Below are 23,874 nucleotides of genomic sequence, written 5' to 3' on the forward strand. Positions count from 1 at the left end.
CGTAAAAATTCATTCATGTAGTTTTCACTTTTTTCCTCCAGTCGAACAACAATTCAACACTACAAGCTAGCTAATTGATGCTAATAACTGAACTATTTCGCGAATTGTGCTAATTTCTAGTGTATACGAAAGTTGACGAAACTGCAGCAACAAGAAATGTGTACTTGGTTTGAAAATCCACCATTTCAATGAAATGTGTACACTGTACAGTAGTCTTGTGACTTCAAATTTACTTCCCTTTGGACAACTTAATGGCAAAACTGAACCGAGAGGCACAATTATAAAATAAATAATACTACATAAACTGCAATTTTCTAAGAAATATACTTCAAAAACATAAAACTAGCCAACATTTGGATTTCCAAAACCTCCTAAATGATCACTGAATCAAGCATTACCAAGTATTAGATTAACAAATAAGAAACAACCTCGTATGTGTTCGATTTTGGATCAGGCTCGACTTTCCCAATTCATTTATTTTGAAGGTATGCAAGGAAGTTCGAGCCTGCGTGGGGTGCTTGACAACCTCCATGCAGGTTCCTTGCCCTCTCCTTCCATCCATGCGCTCACTCAAATAAAGACATCCTTGTTAGTGCCTTCAACACGCTGTTGAAGTAGCAGGAAACACTACCGCCTTTCATGATGGTCAATGACTGACTGCAAACATCTACATAAAGATCCACCTTCATCTGAACTGACGTGTACAATGTGGTTCTGGTCCGAATATTGTCGTCTTGGTGGGATTCGCAGTTCGACTGGTTATTGATGACGTTTGTATAAATATTGGTGGAGAGAATGATAATCTAGGCAAAAAAAGTCAAAATGTCGGTCTAATAGACATTGCGGTATTGTACTGTTTTGGTACAGAATTTTTTTGAATAGGAGCCACCGCGCTTATAGACGCCCCAAATTAATGGTGCACTTGAAAATTAAACGCCACACCTCAACAGATAACTCACTTGAACTATTGAGAATTAGGGATAGTAGAAGATGGAATAGTTCATTGCATGAGAAGGGACATTTGAATTGATCATGATGGATTAAGTATTTTTATTAATGTTTTTAAACATATGGATTAAGACTAAAACAACAAAAATTGTTTTAATTTAGATACCTCTTTATTATTTTTTTTTTTTTCATGAGATATTAGGGGTGTAATGGTAAGCCTGCCCCTGGCTCTGGGGTTCAATCAAGCCACGTTTAATTTAATAAGAATAATTAAAAAAACAAAACAAACAAACAAACAAAAAACAGGAGCTTTGAGAAAGTACCAGTACGTATTCAAAGGAAGGGATATACTGCCACCTGCTGGGCAGTACTAAAGATTGCAGCATAAGTCTTTAAATGTTTTTTTTTTTTTTTTTTTTTCATTAAGTTCTAAAGTGGATTAACTAAAGCCCTATGGGAACAAATAAGTACGTTTGCATGCTCATTTTGATGTTTAAAAAAATAAATAAATAAAAATCTGAAACAGAGAAACATCTAGAGGAAGAAAAGTCAGGAAACTATAACTTGTTTTATTATGTGTACACAGTCAAAACAGGTCAACATTTGACAACAAAAAACAAATGATGGTTAGAAGTATACATACGTGGTTATAACAAAAACGATAATATCATAAAGTACAGTCTGTAATCAAACAGCGTGGCGTCCATTATTTATTTGCTTTGCGGTTTGGTTTTTCCAAGATCGTAGAAAACACACTAAAAAGACGATATGATTCATCTGATTGTGAACGTGGACTACAGGATGCACTCTCCATGAATCGTCATTATTACAATAACATAACTTGAAATGTTGAATTTATTAAAATAAAAGAAGTGAACATTAAAAACAGGAAATTAACATAACATTGCAGTCCTTCAAATGTTATCACGAATAAAAGGGACGAACACTAAACTTCAAACATTGACTAAAAATAAGTTATTTTTAGGGTTTTTTTTCCTTCTTCTTTTTTTTTTTTTTTAACTGTGTATGTTCTGAAAGTGTGGAGTAGCTCAACTTCGCTTGAAATTATATCAATTTATTTCTTTTGTGAGGTATTTTTCAAGTCATGGCAATTTTTCAAATGAAACATTTTTCCTTGTATTTTTTTTGTTTGTTTTCTAGTAATATACTACTTTCTGAACAAATGAGAACATTCTCATAAATTTACAAAATTACACGATATTTCTTCTTCAGACCGCAAAATAGCTAATATACACTCTTTTGCTTCCAATTCCTAAATATGTGATTAGACAAGCCATTCCATGAGAATCATTACATAATTATTTTTTTTGTCCTCTAAAGATAGGACTTCTCATAATAATGGGATTTCTTTTTTATGTATATCATCCTGTCATTTATTTAAATGAAAACAAGTTATAGTTTTAAACATTAATAAAGATTGATGAACATTTATTTAAATTTTACAATTTGTCATCGTCTTTAGATGACAAAACTAGTTGAGTCTTAGTGCACTCCGACAATACATTCCACACGATCGATGGAATTTTTAATGGATTATGTCCATCGCTAACTAGTAATAATAACAACACAATATAATAATAGCAAAACAGGCTCAGCAGTGTTCAAAAATGTCATTCTCCAAGCAGCATTTGTCTAAACAACATCAAAAAGCTTGAGAGACAACTCAAGTGGAAACTATACACTTGGACGCATGATTGTGTTTGGTTGCAAGAATAGAGCATTAAAATGAATATTTACAGGCAGCACAAATCCACAAATGATAACGCTGTGGCTCCACTGCAGCATTGAACAATTAAAAATCATCATTTTGTCTGTGCCAGTAGAAGTGTTTGGCCTGGAGGCTGAGGCACTTTTTCCAAATAGAACACTTAGTGGTAACATTACAGTATTAGTACAAGCTGTTAAAATACAGAAAGAAGAAACATGAAACATCAGAGCAGAAGACGCAGCATTTAACATTTTCACAACAGAACCGGACGGAGTTTGATGTCGCGCCAGTGAATGATGTCACAATGATGCCATGTGTGACACATTTGCTAACGCTGTATATTTTATCAGGCTTTGCAGAGTTAGTTTGTAGAATCTTTCGCCTTAACTGACATCCGTGTTAGCAAAACCTTTCCACATCTCTGTGCATTGTTTTTTTCCGTGAGTGCGACTTTTTCCAAGCCTCCGCCCACTTTTGAAAAAAGTTGCATCGTGTAATGCTAAGCCATTGTTGTTCCATTTGTGACGATCTTTTGGATTAGTACTTATTTTGTCACCCCCAAAAAATCCTTGTCAGCCAAAACCAATCAGCAAAAACTAAATAAAAATCAGACCCACACGGTTGCAGTTGACATGACATTCGTGTGTCTAAAGTTACCAATAAAATGCATAATTTGGATGATGTCAACACTTCTGGTTCATGATTGGAAGGAACTTAACTAACCAATTACAAGTTGATTTGCATGATGTGTATGTTAAAAATGTTGCTTATAAGTTTATAACACGTTACAGCCATATTATCCATCCTGGTGTCCACTATTAACAACTAAAAACATGAGATACCCCCCCCCCCCCCAAAAAAAAAAAAAATCCACGTTGTGTTCTTATGTGGGGAAAAAAAGTCAAAATCAGCAAAAGAAATAACATTTTGCCCAGCAGAAGAAAATGCGGGTCTGAAGAGGCTTGTCAGAGATCAACAAGTTGCATGAAAATTACTTAGACATTAAATAATTAGACTTGTGCATTCAAAACTTCTAGATAAAGTAAAATTACATTATTTGAAAAATTCACTCGACAGCTTAATATCCCAAACTTTTTGTTGAGTTTGGCTCAATAAATGTTTGGAACATTAAGATGACGTCTGGTGTGATATAAAATGAAATATAAAATAAAAATGACAGGAGAATTCACAATGAATGATGCATCCTTGTCCCAATTTTGAGAAATAAAATTACACGTAAGCATTGCCCCAGCTCTGGTGTCGTTTAGACTGAACGGCAATATGCATAAAAGACGTTAAAAAATGCTGTTAAGGTTTTGATAAAGACGACTGAAGGTGGAAAAATACCACTTCAACTTTGTCCCCCATTCTGGATCAGTAACGCTTATACGGAATGGCGATACGGGAAAAATGCCGTCTATTATAGCCAGTTTGAAAGGGGCTTCGATTATAAAAGTGTTAACCCACTCTAGCAGACCTAAAATTCTTCATTTGGACACTTTCTACATGAACATTTACAACAACAACAACAAAAATGAGAAGGACTTATTTTACAAAATGTACAGTTTTTTTTTTTTCCCGCTTATTCCAGAGAGGATTTTCAGCGTCTTCAAATACTGTTATCATACATAAAAGATGCTTTTTAGGCACAAAAACAATCTTTTGTAACATAGTTGTGAGTGCGTGGTTTAATACTGACAACTGGTCTTCATTTTCCCTCCCTCTGTTGGCTCAAAAAGTAGTCAGTGGCTGATGCCTAACAGTCTAATATTGAATATTGATCCCACCCCCACTTCAGTCATCTTTGTTTTGATAGCACCTCTAAATGTTTTCAACTATAATTAGCAGGCAGCAAATAAACGCGGGCATGTGTTTTCTCCGATAAATTCCTTACGGACGGGTAATTTGCAGTGGCGTTTTCTACTTTAAAAAAAACAAAAAAACATCAATGGCGACCGTGCTCAAGCTTGCGCGTCCACCTTGGCCGCCAGGCCGATGTACGTTCCGTTTTGAGGATCTTCTTTTTCTTTTTCGCTCACCGGCGAGTAAGACGTGTTCTCCTCAGCGCTGGCCTGCAACAAAAAAGTTAATATTTATTTTGATAAATGTCAACATATATGTGATTACAAAGACAAAAAATAAAGTTAGAATGGTAGTACGTCATAAAACACGTAAGGTTAAAACAAAAAATAAGCGCAATAGAGCAGAATGCTTTCTCACACCTTCTGCTTGCGTTCGCGGATCAGCAGGACGACCATGACCAGCAGCATGACGGCCCCCAGGGCCACGAAAAAGAGCGGGAAGTTGGACACCACCTTGACGATGGTCAGAAGCTTGTGAACTCTCGCCGCCGACGCCTCGTCCATAACCACGCTCTGTTGAGGCAATTCCAAACACGTGCGATTTATCCAACCTCCAAGGTACGACACAGTTTTTGTTGTAGTTGCCCCAGTTTGAGAACCACTGACACGTTCGTAGCTTTCATAGAAACGTATTTTTTCCAGAAATTTAGATTTGAACTCTTAATATTTAGAAGATCCACTGTACCACTGCTTTTTTTGTTTACCGATAGGATCCTCACCTCATTCAGGAACATGACGGGGAAAATGGTGTCGTTTAGACCTCTTGTTTTCCTGTTACGGATGAGAAAGATAGCTTTGGGGGCACAGTCATAAAAAAAAACAAAAAAACAAAAACAAAACATGCACACAAATACTTACGGGAATCCAGAAATCCTATTCATTAAGATGTTGATCTGCGCCCTCTTGTTTGCACGTACAATTATGCCAGTGGTCTGTAAATGGAAAATATGTCAGCTTCCCATCATCCATCCTTTTACACCGTGAAAGAAATGAAATGGCTGAACTGTGTTTCTCAAGCCTTGCACTGTTACATGTACGCCACTAGATGGTGCAGCAGGGCAATTGTAGCCTGTCACAGCCACAGATTAAGACCGCTAACAAAAGTTTATTGAAAAAAAGAATAAATCTGCCTCACAATTGAAATATATCTTACAACCTAATTGTCCTTGGGTCTGAATGTGATAAATCAATCAATCAAGTGTTGGAATAAACTTCCCATTTAGTCCCTCTCAAATCTTTATAGTCTGTAAATAGAACATACCTTACCTTGACTTACAAATGCTAAACAAGGTTATTATAGTTCATGGACACTAATGAAATAAATAACATTTTTGTTAACAAAATAAAAACAACAGTATATTTTAAAAAATTGTTAACTGAAACTGTATTTTATGTTTATGGAACTAACTCAAAGTAACTATAACTAGATGATGCAATTGCTGGAGAAATTGTGTGTGAATGCTGAAATAGTGAATGAAAACAAATATAGAAAAGTGCAATCATATCGAATCAGGTGTAATGTTGCAAGATAAAGAATTATGTCGAATGGTATTGAATGATATTTAATTATATGGAATTAAGTGAAATGGTATTGGTTAAAATGTGCGATATGTGAGTGAAAAATATGAATTTTTTGGTAGGTGCAAAACTTTGGCACGTTGAAAACTGGTCACAACTATTTGAATCTGTTATTTTGAATGTGGCGTTGAAAATGACTGAAAACTCATTATGGGGTAGGTTTGATAGGAACCCTAAGTCTAAACCTCAACCAAGCACCTACCTTTAAGAAATTTGGTTGTTGAAAAATACGCAGAATTTAGTGGGTTTTTTGCTATGCAAGAATTTGTGGAGTGCTGAAAATTGTTCCCAAAGTGAATTGAATGAGCTGAATTTTGAATGGGAGTGAATTTTTGAATGTCTCGTTCGAAATGAATGGGGATTTCACATTGTGGGAATTTTTGGAATATGTTTTAGTTGGAATTTTTGAATCTGTCGAGAAATGCAGAAGTAGTTGAAGGACAAAATATGGGGGAATAAAAACGTATAGGTTTTTAAATTGTGGGAATATGGTGAAAGTTAGGAATGTCAAAAATAATAGCCCACATTGTGGGAATTTTTGGAATATGTTTTAGTTGGAATTTTTGAATCTGTCGAGAAATGCAGAAGTAGTTGAAGGACAAAATATGGCGGAATAAAAAGGTTTAGGTTTTAGGTTTGTCTTACCGGGTTTAGGTCGAGGTAGGTTTGGTGATGAGTTCTCTCTGGGGACATTCCTTGGATAGCTGCCACATATTTGGAATCTGCGAGGTAGAAATGAGGGAAAGAGGCCACGACCGGAGCACCTGGGAAAACAAGAAGCGAATCGTTGACAGTGATTATTTTCTTGGAAAATATAAATAATATAGCTCTGAACCGCAACATACAAGATTTAAGATTGCATCAGACCTGTATCTCAAGTCAACAAGCTACTCAAGGTCAGAAAAGAAACAATAGGTTGACAAGTAGATTTGAAATCTGATGAAGAATTAATTAGCGATATCCACATGTATAATCTCGCTACTCCCGCTCAGTTCCTTCCACTTATTGTGAACGAGAGACATTGCAACCAATGATAGTCCACCGAGCCCGTGAAGTAAACCTGGCTGGGCTCCACTACTAAATTCTGAAACGTGCGCCATTGCACAAAAACAAGCGGCATTGCGCATATGTCCGCCGGCGGCGTGGTTAAGTGCTCGTGAAGTGGGGCAGGGGTGAACGTTTTCCTGCTCCTGTGTTTGGCAACAGCCCTCGGACAACCACCAAGGTCACTGTAGTGCATGCGAACACGCACACACATACACATTCTTACTGGTGGACTTAAATAACACCTGACCTTTCAAATGACTCCAATTACAATGTGATATGATTCACTCTAGTGCTGTCACTATTGAATATTTTTAGAATTGATTAATCTATCAATTATTCTATCGATTAATCGACTAATCATTTTCATTTTGCATTAAAGTGCGTTACAAAAGCATTTTCCCCCTTGATTACTGCTTACTAATTGGTGTTTAATTCGTACTTTATATTCGTATAGTGATTAAAATAAAGCGGTATTGATGTTATACTATGATACCGGTTCAGTCATTGTTTTCCAAAGTGAAATAATAATGCTTGCAAATGTCTTGTTTTTATTAAACACAAAAGATAATCAGTGAACAATTACCGGTACTGTTGATATGCTGAAATCAGATGATTTGGACAATTTTAAATTAAGAAATGGCGCCAAACGATTAGTCGATTATTAAAATAGTTGTCGATTTATTCAATTACTCGATTAATTTTGACAACTCTAATTCACTCTAGTTACGATGCGATACAATTAACTTTAATACGATTTACTCTAACTCATTCACTCCCAGCCATTTTCACAGAAGCAATCCCGTTCGCTCCGGCTGTTTTACTGGATTTTGACTGATTTTGCATTGCCCGCAGAATATTGTGTTCTATTGCTATAAAAAACATGGAACCTATCAAAAGAAAGATTAAAGTCTCTTCTTTCATCAGGAAAAAAAGTATGTTTCTATCTGTTTCCGTTTTGCAGCAATTAGCATTAGAAGAGAGCTAAGTTTCATCAGTTTTCACGAATCTATTTAAAATTGTAAGTAATTGAGCTTTTTTTCTACATGGCCCTGGTTGATCTCCTTTGCTCTGCTGCCACCTGCTGGCCGTTTGTGTAATAACTACCATATCTGCAACCGTTCTTTGCAGTTGAGAGGCTGCATCAAAGCCTTCTGTGTGCTCTAGCATAAAACAACAACAACAAAAACGTATAAATACGTCTTTGGGACACTTAGAACATTAAAAAAAACGTATTTACACGTTATTGGGAGTAAATGAGCTAATTATGATACAATACCTTCAACTATAATGCGAAACGAATCAATTACCATACAATACAATCCAGGCTAAAAGTATGTTGCAAATCATTCAATTATAATACGATCTAATCATCCATCCATTTTCTTGACTGGTTATTCCTCACATGGGTCGCAGGGGGTGCTGGAGCCTATCTCAGCTGGCTTTGGGCAGTAGACGGGGTACACCCTGGACTGGTTGCCAGCCAATCGAAGTAATACGATCTAATTGATTCCAATTGACATGTGATTAAAATACAATTCTCTTCAATGTAATATGATTCTCTCCATTTACGTCGCGGTACAATTACACTCCCAATCAATCTGATTCAATCGCATTACAATGTGTCCCATTCCGATGTGATTCCAAATTTCCGATACAATTTAATCTATTCTATTTCATCTAATTTAATAATGTATCCAAGCTTATTGCACTCCTTCAGGATATGTGGCCTTACATCCGTCATGACGCGCTGTGTTTACGCAACAGACGACGAAACGATCATAAACAGAGATACGTCCGTTTACCTTTCCGACAAGGACTGACTTTGAGGAGGCCCGTTCCCAGGCACTCCTGCGGGGTGACGCAGAAACCCTTGTTGGCCGGATTCTCCTCTTTGCTGGCCAGGACGGAACGCGGCGGCGTGAAGCGGTATGCCGGGATCCCTCGCACCTCCACGTCCTTCTCAAACTCCATGTAGATGGACCTGCACAGTGTCACGATTTAATGTTGTTACCACTTTTTGGGATCATATTTCTCGACTCAGTAGTCTGTCCCTCCCTCTTCGTAAAATGTCAGTACTTTATTTGAACAGTGTCAAAGGATTTTATTACTTCCGCAATAGTTTCATTAACCATTCCATTACGGTAGTTTATTGCTTTTTAACATTCACCGTCGTATAAGTTTAACATCTGATTATTAGCTGCTCTCTTAAAGTGAGCACTTGAAATGATTAAAAGACAAGAAAAATCCCCCTGTGGAGCAAATCCGACCTTGGAAGTCGAGGTGGAGACTTTTAGGTTGTTATTATGGTGACCTGTGAGAGAGTTGCAGTATGTTGAACAGTTCCCAAGGAATCCTGACGGTTCTCAGTCAGAACAAAAGAGTCCATACAGTGTTTGCCAGTGTATAACAATACAGAAACGGCCTTTCCCTTGACCTCTGCGAGACACACCACAAAAAAAAAGCGTTTGGGGCGTTTTTGATAGTTGAGAATGTGGAAGATGATACTTTGCAAATACATTTTATAGACGTTTAAAAGACAAGCAGTGAGGACAGTGGATCTCTTTTGTGACACTATAATAAAACTGTAATAAAACTAAAATAACGTAAAAAAAATACTCACCCAGTAAGTCAGCAAGTTGGTGATACTTTGACATAGTGTTATTTTACAACTATATCAAAAGTTAACGAAGCCGTGAATTGCACAATAATCCAAGTATATTCACAGTTTATTTTTTACAAACTCAACCATGCTCACCTATTAAGTGAAGGTTACGGAGCCTCTTCTGGTACATTAAAAAAAAAAAAAAATCATATTGTTAAAGCCATTTATTTGCAGGGAACATGTTATAAGATTCATTTTAAATTATATTAAAAGGTTGGGTGTTATAGTTTGTGATTATATTTATGTTCGACTTTAAGATATTAATATAGGAAATTATATATATATATTTTTTGTCAGGTTTGCGGTGTGGTTATGGACCGAAATGCAGAGAAGCAGGGCGAGGAGGGAGATGTGACGTAAAAAGTGAATTTAATTAAACCAAAACAAAAACAAACTCTAAAAGGTAATCAAAGCAAGACATTGGGGAAACAACAAGGCAAAAAAAAACAAAAAAAAAACGGCAGCATGACAGGGTGAAAACAACAAAGAATCGACACAGACAGACAGGAGACAAGAGACTAAATACACCCACACTAATTGACACAACAAGAGACACAGCTGGGCAAGACACAAGTGGCAGAGGGTTCTGATAGGTTGACAAACGAGGAAGTCAGGCAAACAGGTGGGCAGGACAATGCTTGACGAGACAATGGGAGACACACAAGGAAAGCAGAACATAACAGATCGTATCAGAAACTTCAAGGAACATGATGAGAAACTCAAAACAATCAGTTGCTATGCAGTCATTATGTCCCTTGTGATGATGAAGTTGTTGGTTGCTATTGATGTCAGTTGTTATGCAGTTATAATTAATGTAAATACCATTGACCTGAAATTAGATTGCTTTATTACGGACAAGACTGGCCCTTTCCTATATCAGTACATTTGACTGTGGCGAGTTTCTGCTTTATTAGGAATAAATGGCGGGACGAGTGATTTCATGTACAGCGCAACCAAAAGACAAGCCAGCCATTTGACTCGAAGCACCTGTCTACACTTCATCAACATCTTGATGCTTTTGTGGCTCCGCTGTCAGCACGAAGGCCAAAGAGTTACAAATGGGAATTGCCGTTTCATTTATTTTTTCAAAAAAAGATTTTTCCAGATGTGCACTCACATACAAGTACAGTACATGTTTTCAAAACACAATCAAACGGTAGCCAAATTTTGCTAGTGTGAAATACGCCCATGCCAGACTTAAGAGGACATTTCCTCTCATATGATCGGTCAAAAAGTACAGGAAACGGAGAAGGCGGCGTTCGTTCCTCTTAGGCTCGCCTATGTGAAGCCACAATGAGTTCAGTAAGTGGGTGAAAGTGTTTTGCACACATGCGGGAAGGGGCGGTTGACGGCACGCGCCCAGATTGGGCCAAAGGTATAACGTCAACAGATTCTTTCCACATGCAACAAAAAGATTATTGAGGTGAAGGTTACTGCCTAAATTAAGAGATGTGTATCAACAGTGAGCGGTCAAGCTTGTTGCAATTCGGGGTTAACTCAACAATCACAGAGTAAAATCGGTAAACAAAAATTATATTTATAGGCAATAATATTCCCCGCATATTAGTGGGTTGCAATTTCAAATATTCATCTTTTTTTTTCTTTTTTCTTTTTTTCAAACTCTCCTTTTATGTTGTTGTGGGTCAAATTGACCGTTTGGAATATCTAGAAAAAAGTCTTCCACTCTTTCTGCTGGCCTCCGTTTTTTTCATGTTCGTGTTTTTAATATTAAAAACACTTCATTGCGTTACATGATATCTTTTGATATTGACCCAAGGGATGTCAAGTCAAAATTTTTCTTTACGATAACATGTTCTATGTGCCCACACGAGGCTAAATTTGGCATTATGATTAGTGGAATATGAATTAAGCGGCTAAATCCACCCGTTTTTATCCATTTTACGGGGCGGCCATTTTGCCACTTGCTGTCAACCGAAAATGACATCAAAGTTACTCATGCTCAGGCAACAACCAATCACAGCTCATCTGTTTTCTGGTTTGGTCATGTGATGTTCGCTAGCTGAGTTGTGATTGGCCTTACCTGAGCCCTGAGCAACTGTGATGTCATTTTCGGTCGATAGAGTAAAAAAATGGTCGCCCTCTGTGATGGATAAAAACAGGTGGAATTGGTGTTTACTTCATTTTCTACAAATGCAATATTAATCAAAATACCAAGTTTAGACTAGTGGGGGGGGGGGGGGGGGGGGCAATGTTACTCACGAAAAAAAAAAAAAAATTCCCTAAACTGTTCGTTGTTTTAATAACATGCAAAGATACCACAAGATGGTGCTAACGCTCTATCTAAATAGAAATTGGTCACAAGGAAGTACAGTTGTTGGGTGACAGACGATCAAGTTCATGAAAAAAATGAAAACGTTTTCATAGAAGAACTACCTCGATTTACGTACTATTGTCGATTTGTGAAGGGCTGGATCAGATTAATTGCAATTCCGTTTATTTAACTGGGAAACATTTACGGATATTTTGGTTTGTGAAAATAAATTCTGTTCTGGATAATTGAATGTGGATATACATCTTGAGCTATTTATGTAGGCAATTGTAACCTTTTTTTTTTTTATTGCGCTATTCGACTGAACAGTGTTACTGCATTTCCGAACGCTTACATTAGACTTTCGCCAACCAACATTGTCAGCATTTCAACTGAAATGGGAATAACACTGCTCTTGCCGAAAACTTAGACACCCCACTACTGTCCAAAACAGCATTGTTTTTACTCTTTGCCACTTGAAAACCATCATATGTGGTATGTAAATGCTATACGGGGTGGTATATTGAAGCATTTATCAGCATGCTATGTTGGGAGCTTGCAACGCAATGAGATGTAAGCCATGAACTCCTTTGAAATCCAAAAGTATCTCGTAAATATTTTAGTTTCCCAATAAGTATGTGTCATAAATATTCCGGGAAGAAATCACTCCTGAGTGCAGTAAATGTCATTTTTCTGGCTCGGTTTGCCACGCTTTATCCCATGTTGATTTCAGGCCCAAGGTACTTTCTTAAAAAAAACTTTTTGTGTGGGTGAGTAGACAAGTAATGGCCCCTCTGGTGCGTATCGAAGAACTAAATGGAATTCTCACAATTTAACATAGAGAACAGAGACGATGAAATACCTGCAAAGGTTCGGGGTGAAGATGTAAATGCGCTCGTCCTTTTTCAGGAGGGGATGAAAGGCACTTCCGTCGGAACCGTTGATGCTGTTGCTTTGGTTGGAGTTCCAGAAGGTCAGCTGGCTGTAAAACATTACAGACAGACGTGAGTTTCTGTTTAATGTTTTGGTACGAGATGTCGATGAGGCAAAATTTGAGAGAAGTGTTTGATGATTGAAATCTGAAAGGAGAACGAGCTACCGGCTATTTTGTCCTTAGAGCTGAGGGCAAACATCCAGACATAAAATAAACCTATCGACAGTCGCTATCTACTTTGAGTGGAAAGCAGTTGGCACAAGGAATATTAAAGAACGAAGCTTTTGGCCCAACAAAAGTAAGGGAGGAATGTGTTACCTTTGACCTTTCCATGTTTCCACTCGGCCGTAATCCAAGTAGTTCTGCTCGCCAGTGTGAAAGACAAATTCCCCATCGTTGGTGCCATTTTTCTGTGTGGGGGAGACAAGTTTACATGAATTGTACTGTACTTCATCACATAGCCATCATCATCCACCCAAGATAAATAATCGCCTCTCTCAAGTCCCTTTTCCCATATGAAAATATTTGTGGTTCATAGCAATTTCTTAAAATGATTTTTACAGTTGATTTAATTACTGTGATGCCCTCGCATGTGGGAAAGGAGCGACACATTGATGCACTTTTCAGCTGCATATTTACACCGGAGGAACGGTAATAAAACCTATTGTGGATTACCACCTATTGTGAGTTTGGAATAGGATGGAATGATTTACACAAAAATGTAATTTGTAATAACACAGTAATAACATTGTAATAACACTGTAATAACTACTGTATTAACTTTTATTAACGCTTCACATAAAACAGTCAACTTCTGACCCTAGATGCACTTGTCTGAGAATCAAAACAGTAGTACATATTGTGTAATGATGCACGTAAACAGTAAAAAGAGTCGCTAGCTATTAGCATCACTACTTTAGTAGTGATTGGTTTTCCAGGAGAGTCTTGTGGTGACTCTGCAACATTTTATGCCACTTCATTCCATAAACCTCCAAAAACAAAGACCCCAAATAAAATCTTCATCCATTTTTGTTCCTTTTCACCATTTCTGATGTTTTTGTACCTTGTACATAAGACCAAAAGTGGTCTCAACTTCCGGATTGCTAGGAGCGATGCGTGCCAAGAGGGGATCCTCATAGCCCCACAGCAGTTCGTCCACGGTGCGAGTGGTGAAAAGGCCGCTCCCGATGGAGTTCATCCAGATGGACACCATTGAAGCTTTCCAAAAGCTCCCTTTCACCTTGTTCATCACCGCCTACAATAAAGGAAGTAGGGAGGGGCTTGAGGAGAGAGAACGTGGTGGCCAGTGACCTGTTGTTGTTGTTGTTGTTGTTTCCTTACCCAAGCGGGTATATTCACAGTGGTGATGTTATCCAACGTTGGGTCGCCGACAGACTTGTCTCTCAGGAACACGAAGCTTTTAGTGTTGTAGGCCGACACCATTTTGCCATCGTTCACCATGGTCACGTTGTCCTTGTACCTGTACTCCCTTCGCGCGACACAAAATAAAGATATTTCAAATTTTGACATATGTTAAAAAGCCAAAAAACAAAGGTGTGGCGGTTTTTCTAATTGTAAACTGCAGTTCTATGCTATGATGGAGTGAGTGGTCAGGTTTTATGGATAGTTCAATTGGTTTTATATTTTTTGTGCTAATTCAGCTTTTTGATGACACTATTAAGTTGTGATAGGATAGACAATGTTTCCAGTCAATTTGGAGATGCGGTATTGGGAACTATAAAGGACAAGTGGGGGCTGCACTGTGAATGCCGTCAGTGAACCTTGATATTTATTTAAGGCTGCGAAGGGGAACCTACAGTCTGGCCGTTGACTCAACATAGAAGTATTCCCGAAACATAACAAAGCTAAAATGCTGAACAGATGACAAAATGAGAAGTAGAAAGTGGCCATATAGTCAGTTATTTCAGTCTACCACTTTTGTGTGTGTGTGTGGTCCATGGTTAAACACAATTGATTGTTGAGTGTTGACTTGGCCTTAACTCCTTAAAACAAGTCGCCCTCTCGACTTAGTTTTGAATCACCTTGTCTTGGGCTCAAGTCATGACAGTCTTGGGCTTGAATTGCTCTCTATCCACCTCAGTCTTGGGCTGGTCTTGGTCTCAACTTCTCAAGGTCTTGGTCTGAACTTTCTCTCAACTCCTCTAAGTCTTGGTCTTGAGTTGGTCTGACATTGTCTCAGTCTTTGTTTCAACACTTCTTTGGTCTCTAATCGTCACTTGACCTGGCCTCGACTCCTCAACGTCTTTGTCTTGACTTGTACTTAAACCCTTCAAACCCCTTGCTTCTTGACTGTCTCTAGTGTCAAGGTTTTGGTCTGGACTTGGTCTCATCTCTTCAAAGTCTTGTTCTCGACTTGGTCACAACTTCTCAGTCTTTGGCTTAACCGGATCCCAACTCCTCATAATTTTGTTCTTGGTTCTGTCTTGTGCGCCATGGTCTTAGTCTTGACTCAGTTTAAACTCCTGAAAGAACTGGCCGTGACAACGCCTCGTGTCTTGGTCTTGACCACGACTGATAAGGTTACATTCGGACTGGATTAGTCAGACTTTATTGTTCCTTAATTAAGTAAATTTGAATTTTAAATCTTGGACCCCACCTGTATGTGTAGGGCCCGACCTGGTTGACGACTGGCTTGGCCCCAGCGAGGAACTCGTCCACGTTGGTGACGTTGAAGAAGAAGTACTCCATGTAGACGGGAGGAGGGGGCCTCTTCCATGACTCAAACACGCGGCTGCCCTCCACCAAAACAATCTCCTGTTAGGACACAGCCTTAAGTTAGTAGTGCTGTATGTGGCTAGAAGGCCAAAAAAGCGGTGAAACAATAATAAAAATACAATACAGCTAGGTATCACACATAGTAGATTGAAATTTCAAGTGACAACATTTCAAGTTAAGAAGAAGTGTCCGCACGTTTGATTCTGGATGGTGTGTTCCTAACAAAAACAGCCCAGAGAACAAAAACATCTTAGGGGGGCCACGGAGGGGCGCCTCTGTCTGACAAGAGCATTGGCCATGCACATGAATGGTATTAGGGGAGACCCCTCCATAGTTCCATTGTCAGCCGGTTGCTATTGACGACGGGCACTCGGGGAGAGTCACTGACAGATCATGTGATTCATAAGGCTGGACTCCTAATGGTTGTGCGGGACTGCAACCTTAATGATCCGGGCCGCATTCCTGAGCTCCATCAGCAACCGCCCCAAAGCTAAACTCTCCCGTAGTTTTCAAACGCCACAAAACTTTGCGCTTGTGGACAACGATTCCAACGATTCACCGCAGGGATCTTTTAAGGAATTGGAAAACACAGGGAAGGCGAGAAGGAAGGGAATAGGGGGCCTTGGAGGGGATTAGTTTGTCTTCCAACAACACATGAGTTGGAAATCTCAGTTTGGCCTAATTGTGTCAGTTTTGTTCAAAGTACTGTCTGAGTATAAATTAACCCCAAAAAGGAGAGTGCGCCAAAGTGTCCCCAACCCTCCTCCTCTGGCTTCTATTCTACTCGTCCGCAGACAGACGTTTACAAAGTGGTCAAGGACAATAAAGTTGTCACCTTGGATTGAGGAGGGCAGAGCGTGCTCTTTTCGGCCGCTGTCCTTTCATGCTTTCTTTTTTTTTTCACCGCCCAATTCAACATGGCCGCCCTCCCAGCATGCGACATAAAATACTGCATGGAAAACAGGAACAGAGAAGCCCTCTCATCTACGCCACTCCCCGATCGAAAACACATGTAGCAGGTGAATAAGCAAATAAGCGCGCTGCCACTACTTTGATGTCGAGACGGGGAAAAAAACACAGGCATGAATAACGCACAGCCAGAGGATGTTCTTTAAATATTCTAAGAAACAATAGAACATAAAGACTATTTAATGTTGGCGCTATTGTTTTTGTTGCAGTGGGTTCCTTAGACCAATGATTCCCAACCTTTATTTTATGAAGTACACTTAACAGTTCTACCTATCACTATAAGTCACCACAGGTGTCAAATCTAGGTCCAGAAAGTAAAAACACTCCCACAAGCAACCCTGGGAGTTTTTTTTTTTCCCTGTAATTAATCATTTTCTGACCAATTAAATAATAATGGCTAATCAGCCGCGGCACCCCTGGAAATCTCTGGACCACTAGTGTGCCATGGCATCCTAGTGGGGAATCACTGCCAGAGAATGAGGTTAAACGGGGTTAAAATTCCGAGTAAAATGACCTCATATAGCCTTTTGTCTCGCATTCCTTACTTTTGCTCGAAATAAAAGGTCAGGAATACAAAATGCATCTTGATCTTGTTTACAAATGTAAGTCTTGTTGTGGAATTGAATGGATTTTTATGTCTAACTCGGGTTTACATCACATGGATATGTGGTTCAGCTGATTTTCAAACCATTCCTTTACATTTTGGTCATTTATATGAACAAAGTCAACGGTCCATGTCTGGACTCCACAAAGTCAACAAGTCATGACTTGGTCTCATCTCTACAAAGTTTTTGTCTGGACTTGCTCTCCACACCTTAAGGTCTTGGTTTAGATTTGGTTTTCAATTAGCTTGATCTTGACTTGTTCTCGCCCTGCCTATCTTGGTCTGAAGCTGGTCACAACCACTCAAGTCAACCTATCTCGGTCTTCGGCTAGACTTGGTCTGATCTCCTTGAAGCCTTGGTTTCGACTTAGTTTCCAGTGGAAAAACTTGGCCTTGACAGGGTCTTTAATCCTAAAGTTTTGGGTTTGACTTGGACTCAAACACTCTGGCTTGGTCGCAACTCTTGATGGTCTTGGTCTCAGCTCCTCAAGTCTGGGTCTCAAACAGCCTCATTTGAGTCTCAACTTTTAAAAGTCGAGGCCTCGACTTGTTCTCTGCATGGCTCAACCTTGGTCTCTCCACCTTGATCTTGGTCTAAACCAGGGTTGGCAAACTGCAGTCCTCGAGGGCCGGAGTCCTGCAGGTTTTATAGATTTCCCTACTCGGAGTGCAGCTGGTTCCAATTAACAGGCTCCTTATCAGGCTTCTGCAGAGCTAGCCGAAGAGCTGATCATGAATTTGTTGTGTTGAAGAAGGGAAATATCCAAAACCTGCAGGACTAATCTCGCCACCTGTGGTCTAAACTCAAAAGATTTGGCTTTGACTTGGTTCACTCTCAACTCCTCAAAGTTTTGACTTAACGACTTGCCTATTTTAGTCCGGACTTGGCTTCCACGCCATGAAGTCTTAAAATTGACTCATCAAAATCTTGGTCTTGACTCCTCAAAGACTTGACTTGATTTCAGTGTATGTGGTCTCGACTGTAAGATAACTCAGAACTAGAGGTAGACCAATGTTTTTGTTTGTTTTTTTCACGGCCGATACCAATTATCAGTAGATATTCGATATTCATTTTCTAAAAGTGAAAATATTGGCATCGAATTTTCAAAAAATACAAACTCCAACTCTTAAATTTTTTTTGAATTTTTAAGAATGTTTATTGATCAACGTTTGTTAAATATTGGAGTTAAAAAAAAAAAAAGTAGACATATTTGTTTTAAAAATCTAACAAGAAGTTCAGGGATCTCCTAGCGACAGTTGCATGTTTTCAAAAGTAAAAACAACAAAAAAAACTTAAGTAAATAACTCCTTATTGTTTTCTACAGTAAATAGTTTTCCAAAATGTCAAAATATCTGAAGTACAGTATTAAAATTGTACTTAGTTTTAATTTCAAACAAAAACAGAAGGTGCAGGGCCAGCAGCATCTTTGAAAAAAGTTTGTACTTTTTTAAAATTGATCTATTATTGGGCGTATGATTCTTCAAAATGATATTGGCCAATATTCGTCAAAATGCTGAATATCGGCGGCAACTGGGAATTTGCCTGTTCCCTGCATATTTGTCATCACGGTATTAAGTTTTACATCACGTCTGACCTCTGTAAAATTCCAAATATCCTATCAAGGATCAAGCTGTTACCCAATGCTGGCTGGTCTGAAAAGAGGCTTAGGACTCAACAAAATATTCTTGGAATGAGAGGCGTCACACATGGTGCCCCCCAAAATAAATCATACTACTTCCGAACAAGCAAGCCTGCTTGTTCTTGGTATGTCAAACGTTTTACTCGAGTTTCAAAGGGAACTTGTGTATCTTTTACATAGTGCCACCTGCCTGCTTCCTCAACGAAGTAATGCGCATCAGATTTCACTGCATGCATCAAATTTGTGAGAATTGAATGACGTAATGCCAAAATGTACCAGTCCCAAATCAGAACCCTCTAACAGTACATGTAGTTTTTTTTGTTTGTTTGTTTGTTTTTGACACTAAGATTTCAGCCTGCCATTTTAATCTAATATGCACAGGGCCTTCGGAAATAGTAGAATTAGCAATTACAACGTGATAGTGGCGGTAACAAAAGGCGGATTAAGTCGGGTAAGTCCCTATTGAAGGCTCAGGTACCAAATGCACAGCCCAGCACTGGAACGTAAACCTTCCTGCCATGTAAGCCTGATCTATGTACCAGTAGTAATATAAAGAGGAGTGTCCACATTCTTGACCAGTTTTGACAATCACACCCTCATGCTTAAAGTCTAATAGTTCACCTTAAAAGCAACCCACACTCAAGTCCAAGTAGCAACCCCACTGCCCTATTTCCACCCTTATCATCCTCTGATGGGAGAGGGGAAAAAAAAGAGAGAGATTGGAATCAGTGCCATGCCAAGGAATTTCTTTCAACTATAAAGATTAAGATATGAATGTTTGCTTTAATGTGTCAATCAAATGAAACTTAACAAGCAACAAGCTCTGTTAATGGGACATTAAAAAGAGCCATTTAGGGGAAAAACGTCACTTCTGAGAACACAGAACCAAAACCCCGCTTCATCCTACTTCCTGAGGAAAGTTAAATAGGACTTTCACATGCACACTTTCACAGTTTTGTCCAAATTTAACTCATTCACTCCCAGCCATTTTCACAGACGCAATCCCGTTCGCTCCCGGCTGTTTTACTGGATTTTGACTGATTTTGCAAGGCCCACAGAATATTGTGTTCTATTGCTATAAAAGCATGGAACCTACCAAAAGAAAGATTAAAGTCTCTTCTTTCATCAGGAAAAAAAAAGAAAAAAAAAAAGAGTATGTTTCTATCTGTTTCCGTTTTGCAGCAATTAGCATTAGAAGAGAGCTAATTTTCATCAGTTTTCACAAATCTATTTAAAATTGTAAGTAATTTTGCTTTTTTTAAATCTAGATGGCTCTGATTGATTTCCTTTGCTCTGCTGCCACCTGCTGGCCGTTTGTGTAATAACTACCATTTCTGCAACCGTTCTTTGCAGTTGAGAGGCTGCATCAAAGCCTTCTCTATGCTCTAGCATAAAAAACAAAAACAAAAAAACGTATAAATACGTCTTTGGGACACTTAGAACATTAAAAAACGTATTTACACGTTATTGGGAGCAAATGAGTTTAATATCGGCACTAGAAAGGCTAAAGATACTGTTGATTGCATTGATACTTTAAACTGAAATTAGCATGATTGTTTGTTTTAACGGCTAATTGTGTGGAATTGACTGTTTATCGTTGACTTGGCCTCTGCTCTTCTCGATTTGGGTTTTGACTTGGTCTCGAATCCTCTCAGACTTTGTCCTGAACTACCTTCATCGTTCATCGGAATGAGCATAATTCTTTTTAATCCCTTGATTCAGACCTGCACACTAAATATATATATATATATATTCCATCCCGTATATTATCCAGAGTTTTTCATACTGGGTGACCTTTGTTTACGACAAACTTCTGCGCAAGTCTGAAAGCACAAGTCTGTTTTACAAAAACAAAGTTACACCGATCGCTCCAAATTTCCATTCTTTGCTAGCAGCTTGAAAATGAGTCTAAAGTGACGACTGCTGAGTTTGTTTTTTTGGTGACATTTTCTGGGAAGTCGTTCACATTTTCAGGTCTCATTTATCTGTAATCTGTATCTATAAAAACGACCACAAAAATCTCACAAAACTTTTTTATGAGGAAAGTTATTATGAATCAGTCCAACATATTTGCAGTTCACGATTCACAAATTAATTTTTTTATAGCCTGTGTGGACCTATCCCCATAAATTTGCAGTTTTTGTGTTATTTGTGAAACACCCTAAGATGCCACGGGATGGCACCAACGTGCTGCTTTTATTGGAAACTAGTTCAGTGATTCATACAAGGAAGTACGTTGAAATGATAAATTTATATGGACACAATGGTGAGATTTTTAGATGCATCAATTTCAGTCAATAGTAGAGGGCGTCACTCCATAAAATGTCAGCTTCCTTGAATGTTTGAACATGCAATAGTAATCATTAATCTGACATTGCAAGGATTATTATTTTTTTCATTTATTTATTTATTAAATCTTAAATCGAATTTTCACTTGTCGATACTGTATTTTCTTGTTACTTTATTATTTCTGGTAACTTGACCTAACCTGCCATCACTTTTGTAATGTAAGTAAATAAGGTTTCTCATGACAGATATTTATAGCTCGGTTACAGAGGTGAATTAAAAAAATAAAACAAAATGTCAATATCTGTAACTCCAGTTGGATATTTCAGCAAGGTCGTAGTGATAGTTCCAGATATTACCGATATCTGCCACCTTTTTCAAACTTATTTAAAAAAAACTGAGAAGCCACATGTTGCTATCTTGAACGGAAGTGAATGTTGAACTGGAATTATGACTTGTCAAAATGAGATATCGGATAACGCTGTGAATGGCAAAAGTGACATAATTTATCCTAGACGAAATGACGTTGCAGACCTGAAATGAAAAAGATAGGAAGGTCTCTCTCTCTCTCTCTGTCTGTAGATGCAAAGGTTGAATAAAATAAAATTAAAGCGTAAAATACATTTTATTCCAGAGCATTACTTGAGAGCCGAGCGAATATCATATACTTTAAGACTTTTGACTAAGGGTTTTAACTTCTACGAAGTTATTTTCTGCAGATGCTTGTAATTTTATTTGAGACTCACGACTTTCACATATTGACTTGATTTGTGTTATTTTGAGTGTTTTTTTTCCTTTTTTTTAAATAACTGTGCACGGATCTGATTAATGCTCTCAGCAAGTAGCCCCGCCGCACACAATGCCCACCATATTGTCAACCGTTAACTGTCATCCGCTTTGCACACAGCGGAAATGCAGCGCCGCGTAAAAGCGACGCAAGAAAAAAAAAAAAAAAAAAAAAGTGGACGCTTGTTTTCGTTACCTTCTTGAGACGGTTGTGCATCACCCTGCGGAAAGTCTGCGAGGCGAGCAGGCCGATGCCCACGACCAGCAGGATGGCGCTGATGACGCCCACCGCGTAGATGGCGCACGACCTCCGCGTCATGCTCGCAGGTGGAGAACGTCCAAGAAAAAAAAAAAAAAAAAAAGTTAAGATTTTTTGTTAATTTTTTTTTTAAGTTCCTCCTTCAGGAAAAGCAGTCTGGGAAAGTTTCTGGAACTTTTGCGACTTCTTCCTAACTAGCCACAGGTGCAGTTAACGGGGCACCGAGGAGGATATTTGACACGGCAAACGGACGTGAGAGCGCGACCTTAAAAGTGGGTTCAATAAAAGCGAAGCCACGCTTATTTGTATGGCGGGCAGGGTCTGGCTAGGCGGGAGCTCATTGGCTGCGCGGGAACGCGCGAGAGTTCTGAGTGCGTTTGGGGTTTCCAACCCACGCTTGGCCCCCCCGTTGCGACCCTGCGACCTCCCCCCCCCAACCCAAACAAGGATAAGAGGGGCTTCTTGTGTTGATCCGCGCGACAAGGAAACTTTACACACAACACTAGAATGCTCCATTGTCAAGGCAATACACTTGAGAGTACAAGTTTGTATATAATTTGCTGTACAGAATGGGATCCAAAACTCAAAGGAGACTTTTTTTTTTTTTTTTTTTTTTTTTTTTTTTTTTAAGATAATGCTTGCCTCATTTGGGGCGCAGCTGTGGGTGAGAGAGGCGGGGGTGCACCCTGGACTGGTCAAGGGGAGCAGTGAAAAAACTGACAAAAGGGTGAGGTCATTTGTAGATGAGGTAAAAAAAAAAAAAAAAGGGGGGGGATGTATTTATAATAGTAATTATTAAATCTTATTACATTTTATTATTATTATTATTATTATTATTATTATTATATGAATACTAAATCAATTCATTGTATTTTTTTTAAATTGTATTGCTCATAATTAGTGTAATAATAATTTATCAATACAGCAATAACATTGTAAAATTATTTGATTAAAATTACAATTCATTCTATTTTTGATGTTATCACAGTTGGTTAAATTATAAGTTAAATATGATTATTTGTTAATAAAACGACCCCCCCCCCCCCCCCCCCCCCCCAAAAAAAAAAAAAACTGAATTGACCATTTTTAATGAATATTTTTGATCCATTGATCTGGTAGGAAAAAAAAATGGCAAGATTTATGGCCGCTCCCAAGCGTTTTGGGTGCCCCATGTGGAACTCTCTTTTTTTTTTTTTTTTTTTTTTTTTTTTTTTAAACAAACCAAAATAATTTAAAAAAAAATGCTCTAGTATGTGTCAATGGCCGACAAAGTAGAAATCTTGTCAAAAGTGACATTTAGAAATATGTGAATAGCAGGCATGAAAAACTGAATTACTGTGTAATGTTTTTAGAATCATCCCATTGGGCAGCACAGCTATAGGGGGTGGGGCCTCCATTCTCCAAGTGACTCTAGTTCACGGTTAGCACGCCGCGTTTAAAGGAAGTGAAAGGAGTCGCTAGATTGACCATGATTAACATCAACTGTGACCTCACCCAAAGCGGCGCAGCCTTATTATTGCGGAACCACACAAATTCTGCAACCTATTTTTATTGGGCAGCGAGGG

At 38.5% G+C, this 23,874-nt stretch overlaps 2 protein-coding genes across 4 annotated transcripts in view; one reads left to right on the forward strand and one right to left on the reverse strand.

Moving 5' to 3' along the window:
* Positions 1-23,874, forward strand: part of amacr (alpha-methylacyl-CoA racemase) — a 66,005-nt gene that overhangs the window by 23,694 nt on the left and 18,437 nt on the right. The window lies entirely within an intron of this gene.
* Positions 3,533-22,684, reverse strand: LOC144001950 (lysosome membrane protein 2-like). The gene is made up of 12 exons (XM_077496639.1): positions 22,247-22,684; positions 15,647-15,804; positions 14,371-14,518; positions 14,093-14,284; positions 13,348-13,439; positions 12,958-13,077; positions 8,967-9,145; positions 6,763-6,881; positions 5,398-5,471; positions 5,259-5,310; positions 4,900-5,052; positions 3,533-4,749 (listed from the first exon to the last, which is right to left on the reverse strand). Exons 1-12 carry the CDS (start codon positions 22,367-22,369, stop codon positions 4,639-4,641), a joined length of 1,521 nt encoding a protein of 506 aa, XP_077352765.1. The 5' UTR covers positions 22,370-22,684; the 3' UTR covers positions 3,533-4,638.

This window comes from Festucalex cinctus, chromosome 15 (assembly GCF_051991245.1).
Source record: "Festucalex cinctus isolate MCC-2025b chromosome 15, RoL_Fcin_1.0, whole genome shotgun sequence".
In the NCBI taxonomy this organism is placed as follows: domain Eukaryota; kingdom Metazoa; phylum Chordata; class Actinopteri; order Syngnathiformes; family Syngnathidae; genus Festucalex; species Festucalex cinctus.

What these genes read in the sequence shown, in the direction of transcription:
- LOC144001950 (XM_077496639.1), bottom strand. Translation starts at nt 22,369, where the DNA reads ATGACGCGGAGGTCGTGCGCCATCTACGCGGTGGGCGTCATCAGCGCC. An exon ending in CTGTGAATATACCCGCTTGG is followed by an intron (nt 14,285 to 14,370) that starts GTAAGGAAACAA and finishes CCTTTATTGTAG; the next exon opens with GCGGTGATGAACAAGGTGAA. An exon ending in TCCGCGAACGCAAGCAGAAG is followed by an intron (nt 4,750 to 4,899) that starts GTGTGAGAAAGC and finishes TTTTTGTTGCAG; the next exon opens with GCCAGCGCTGAGGAGAACAC.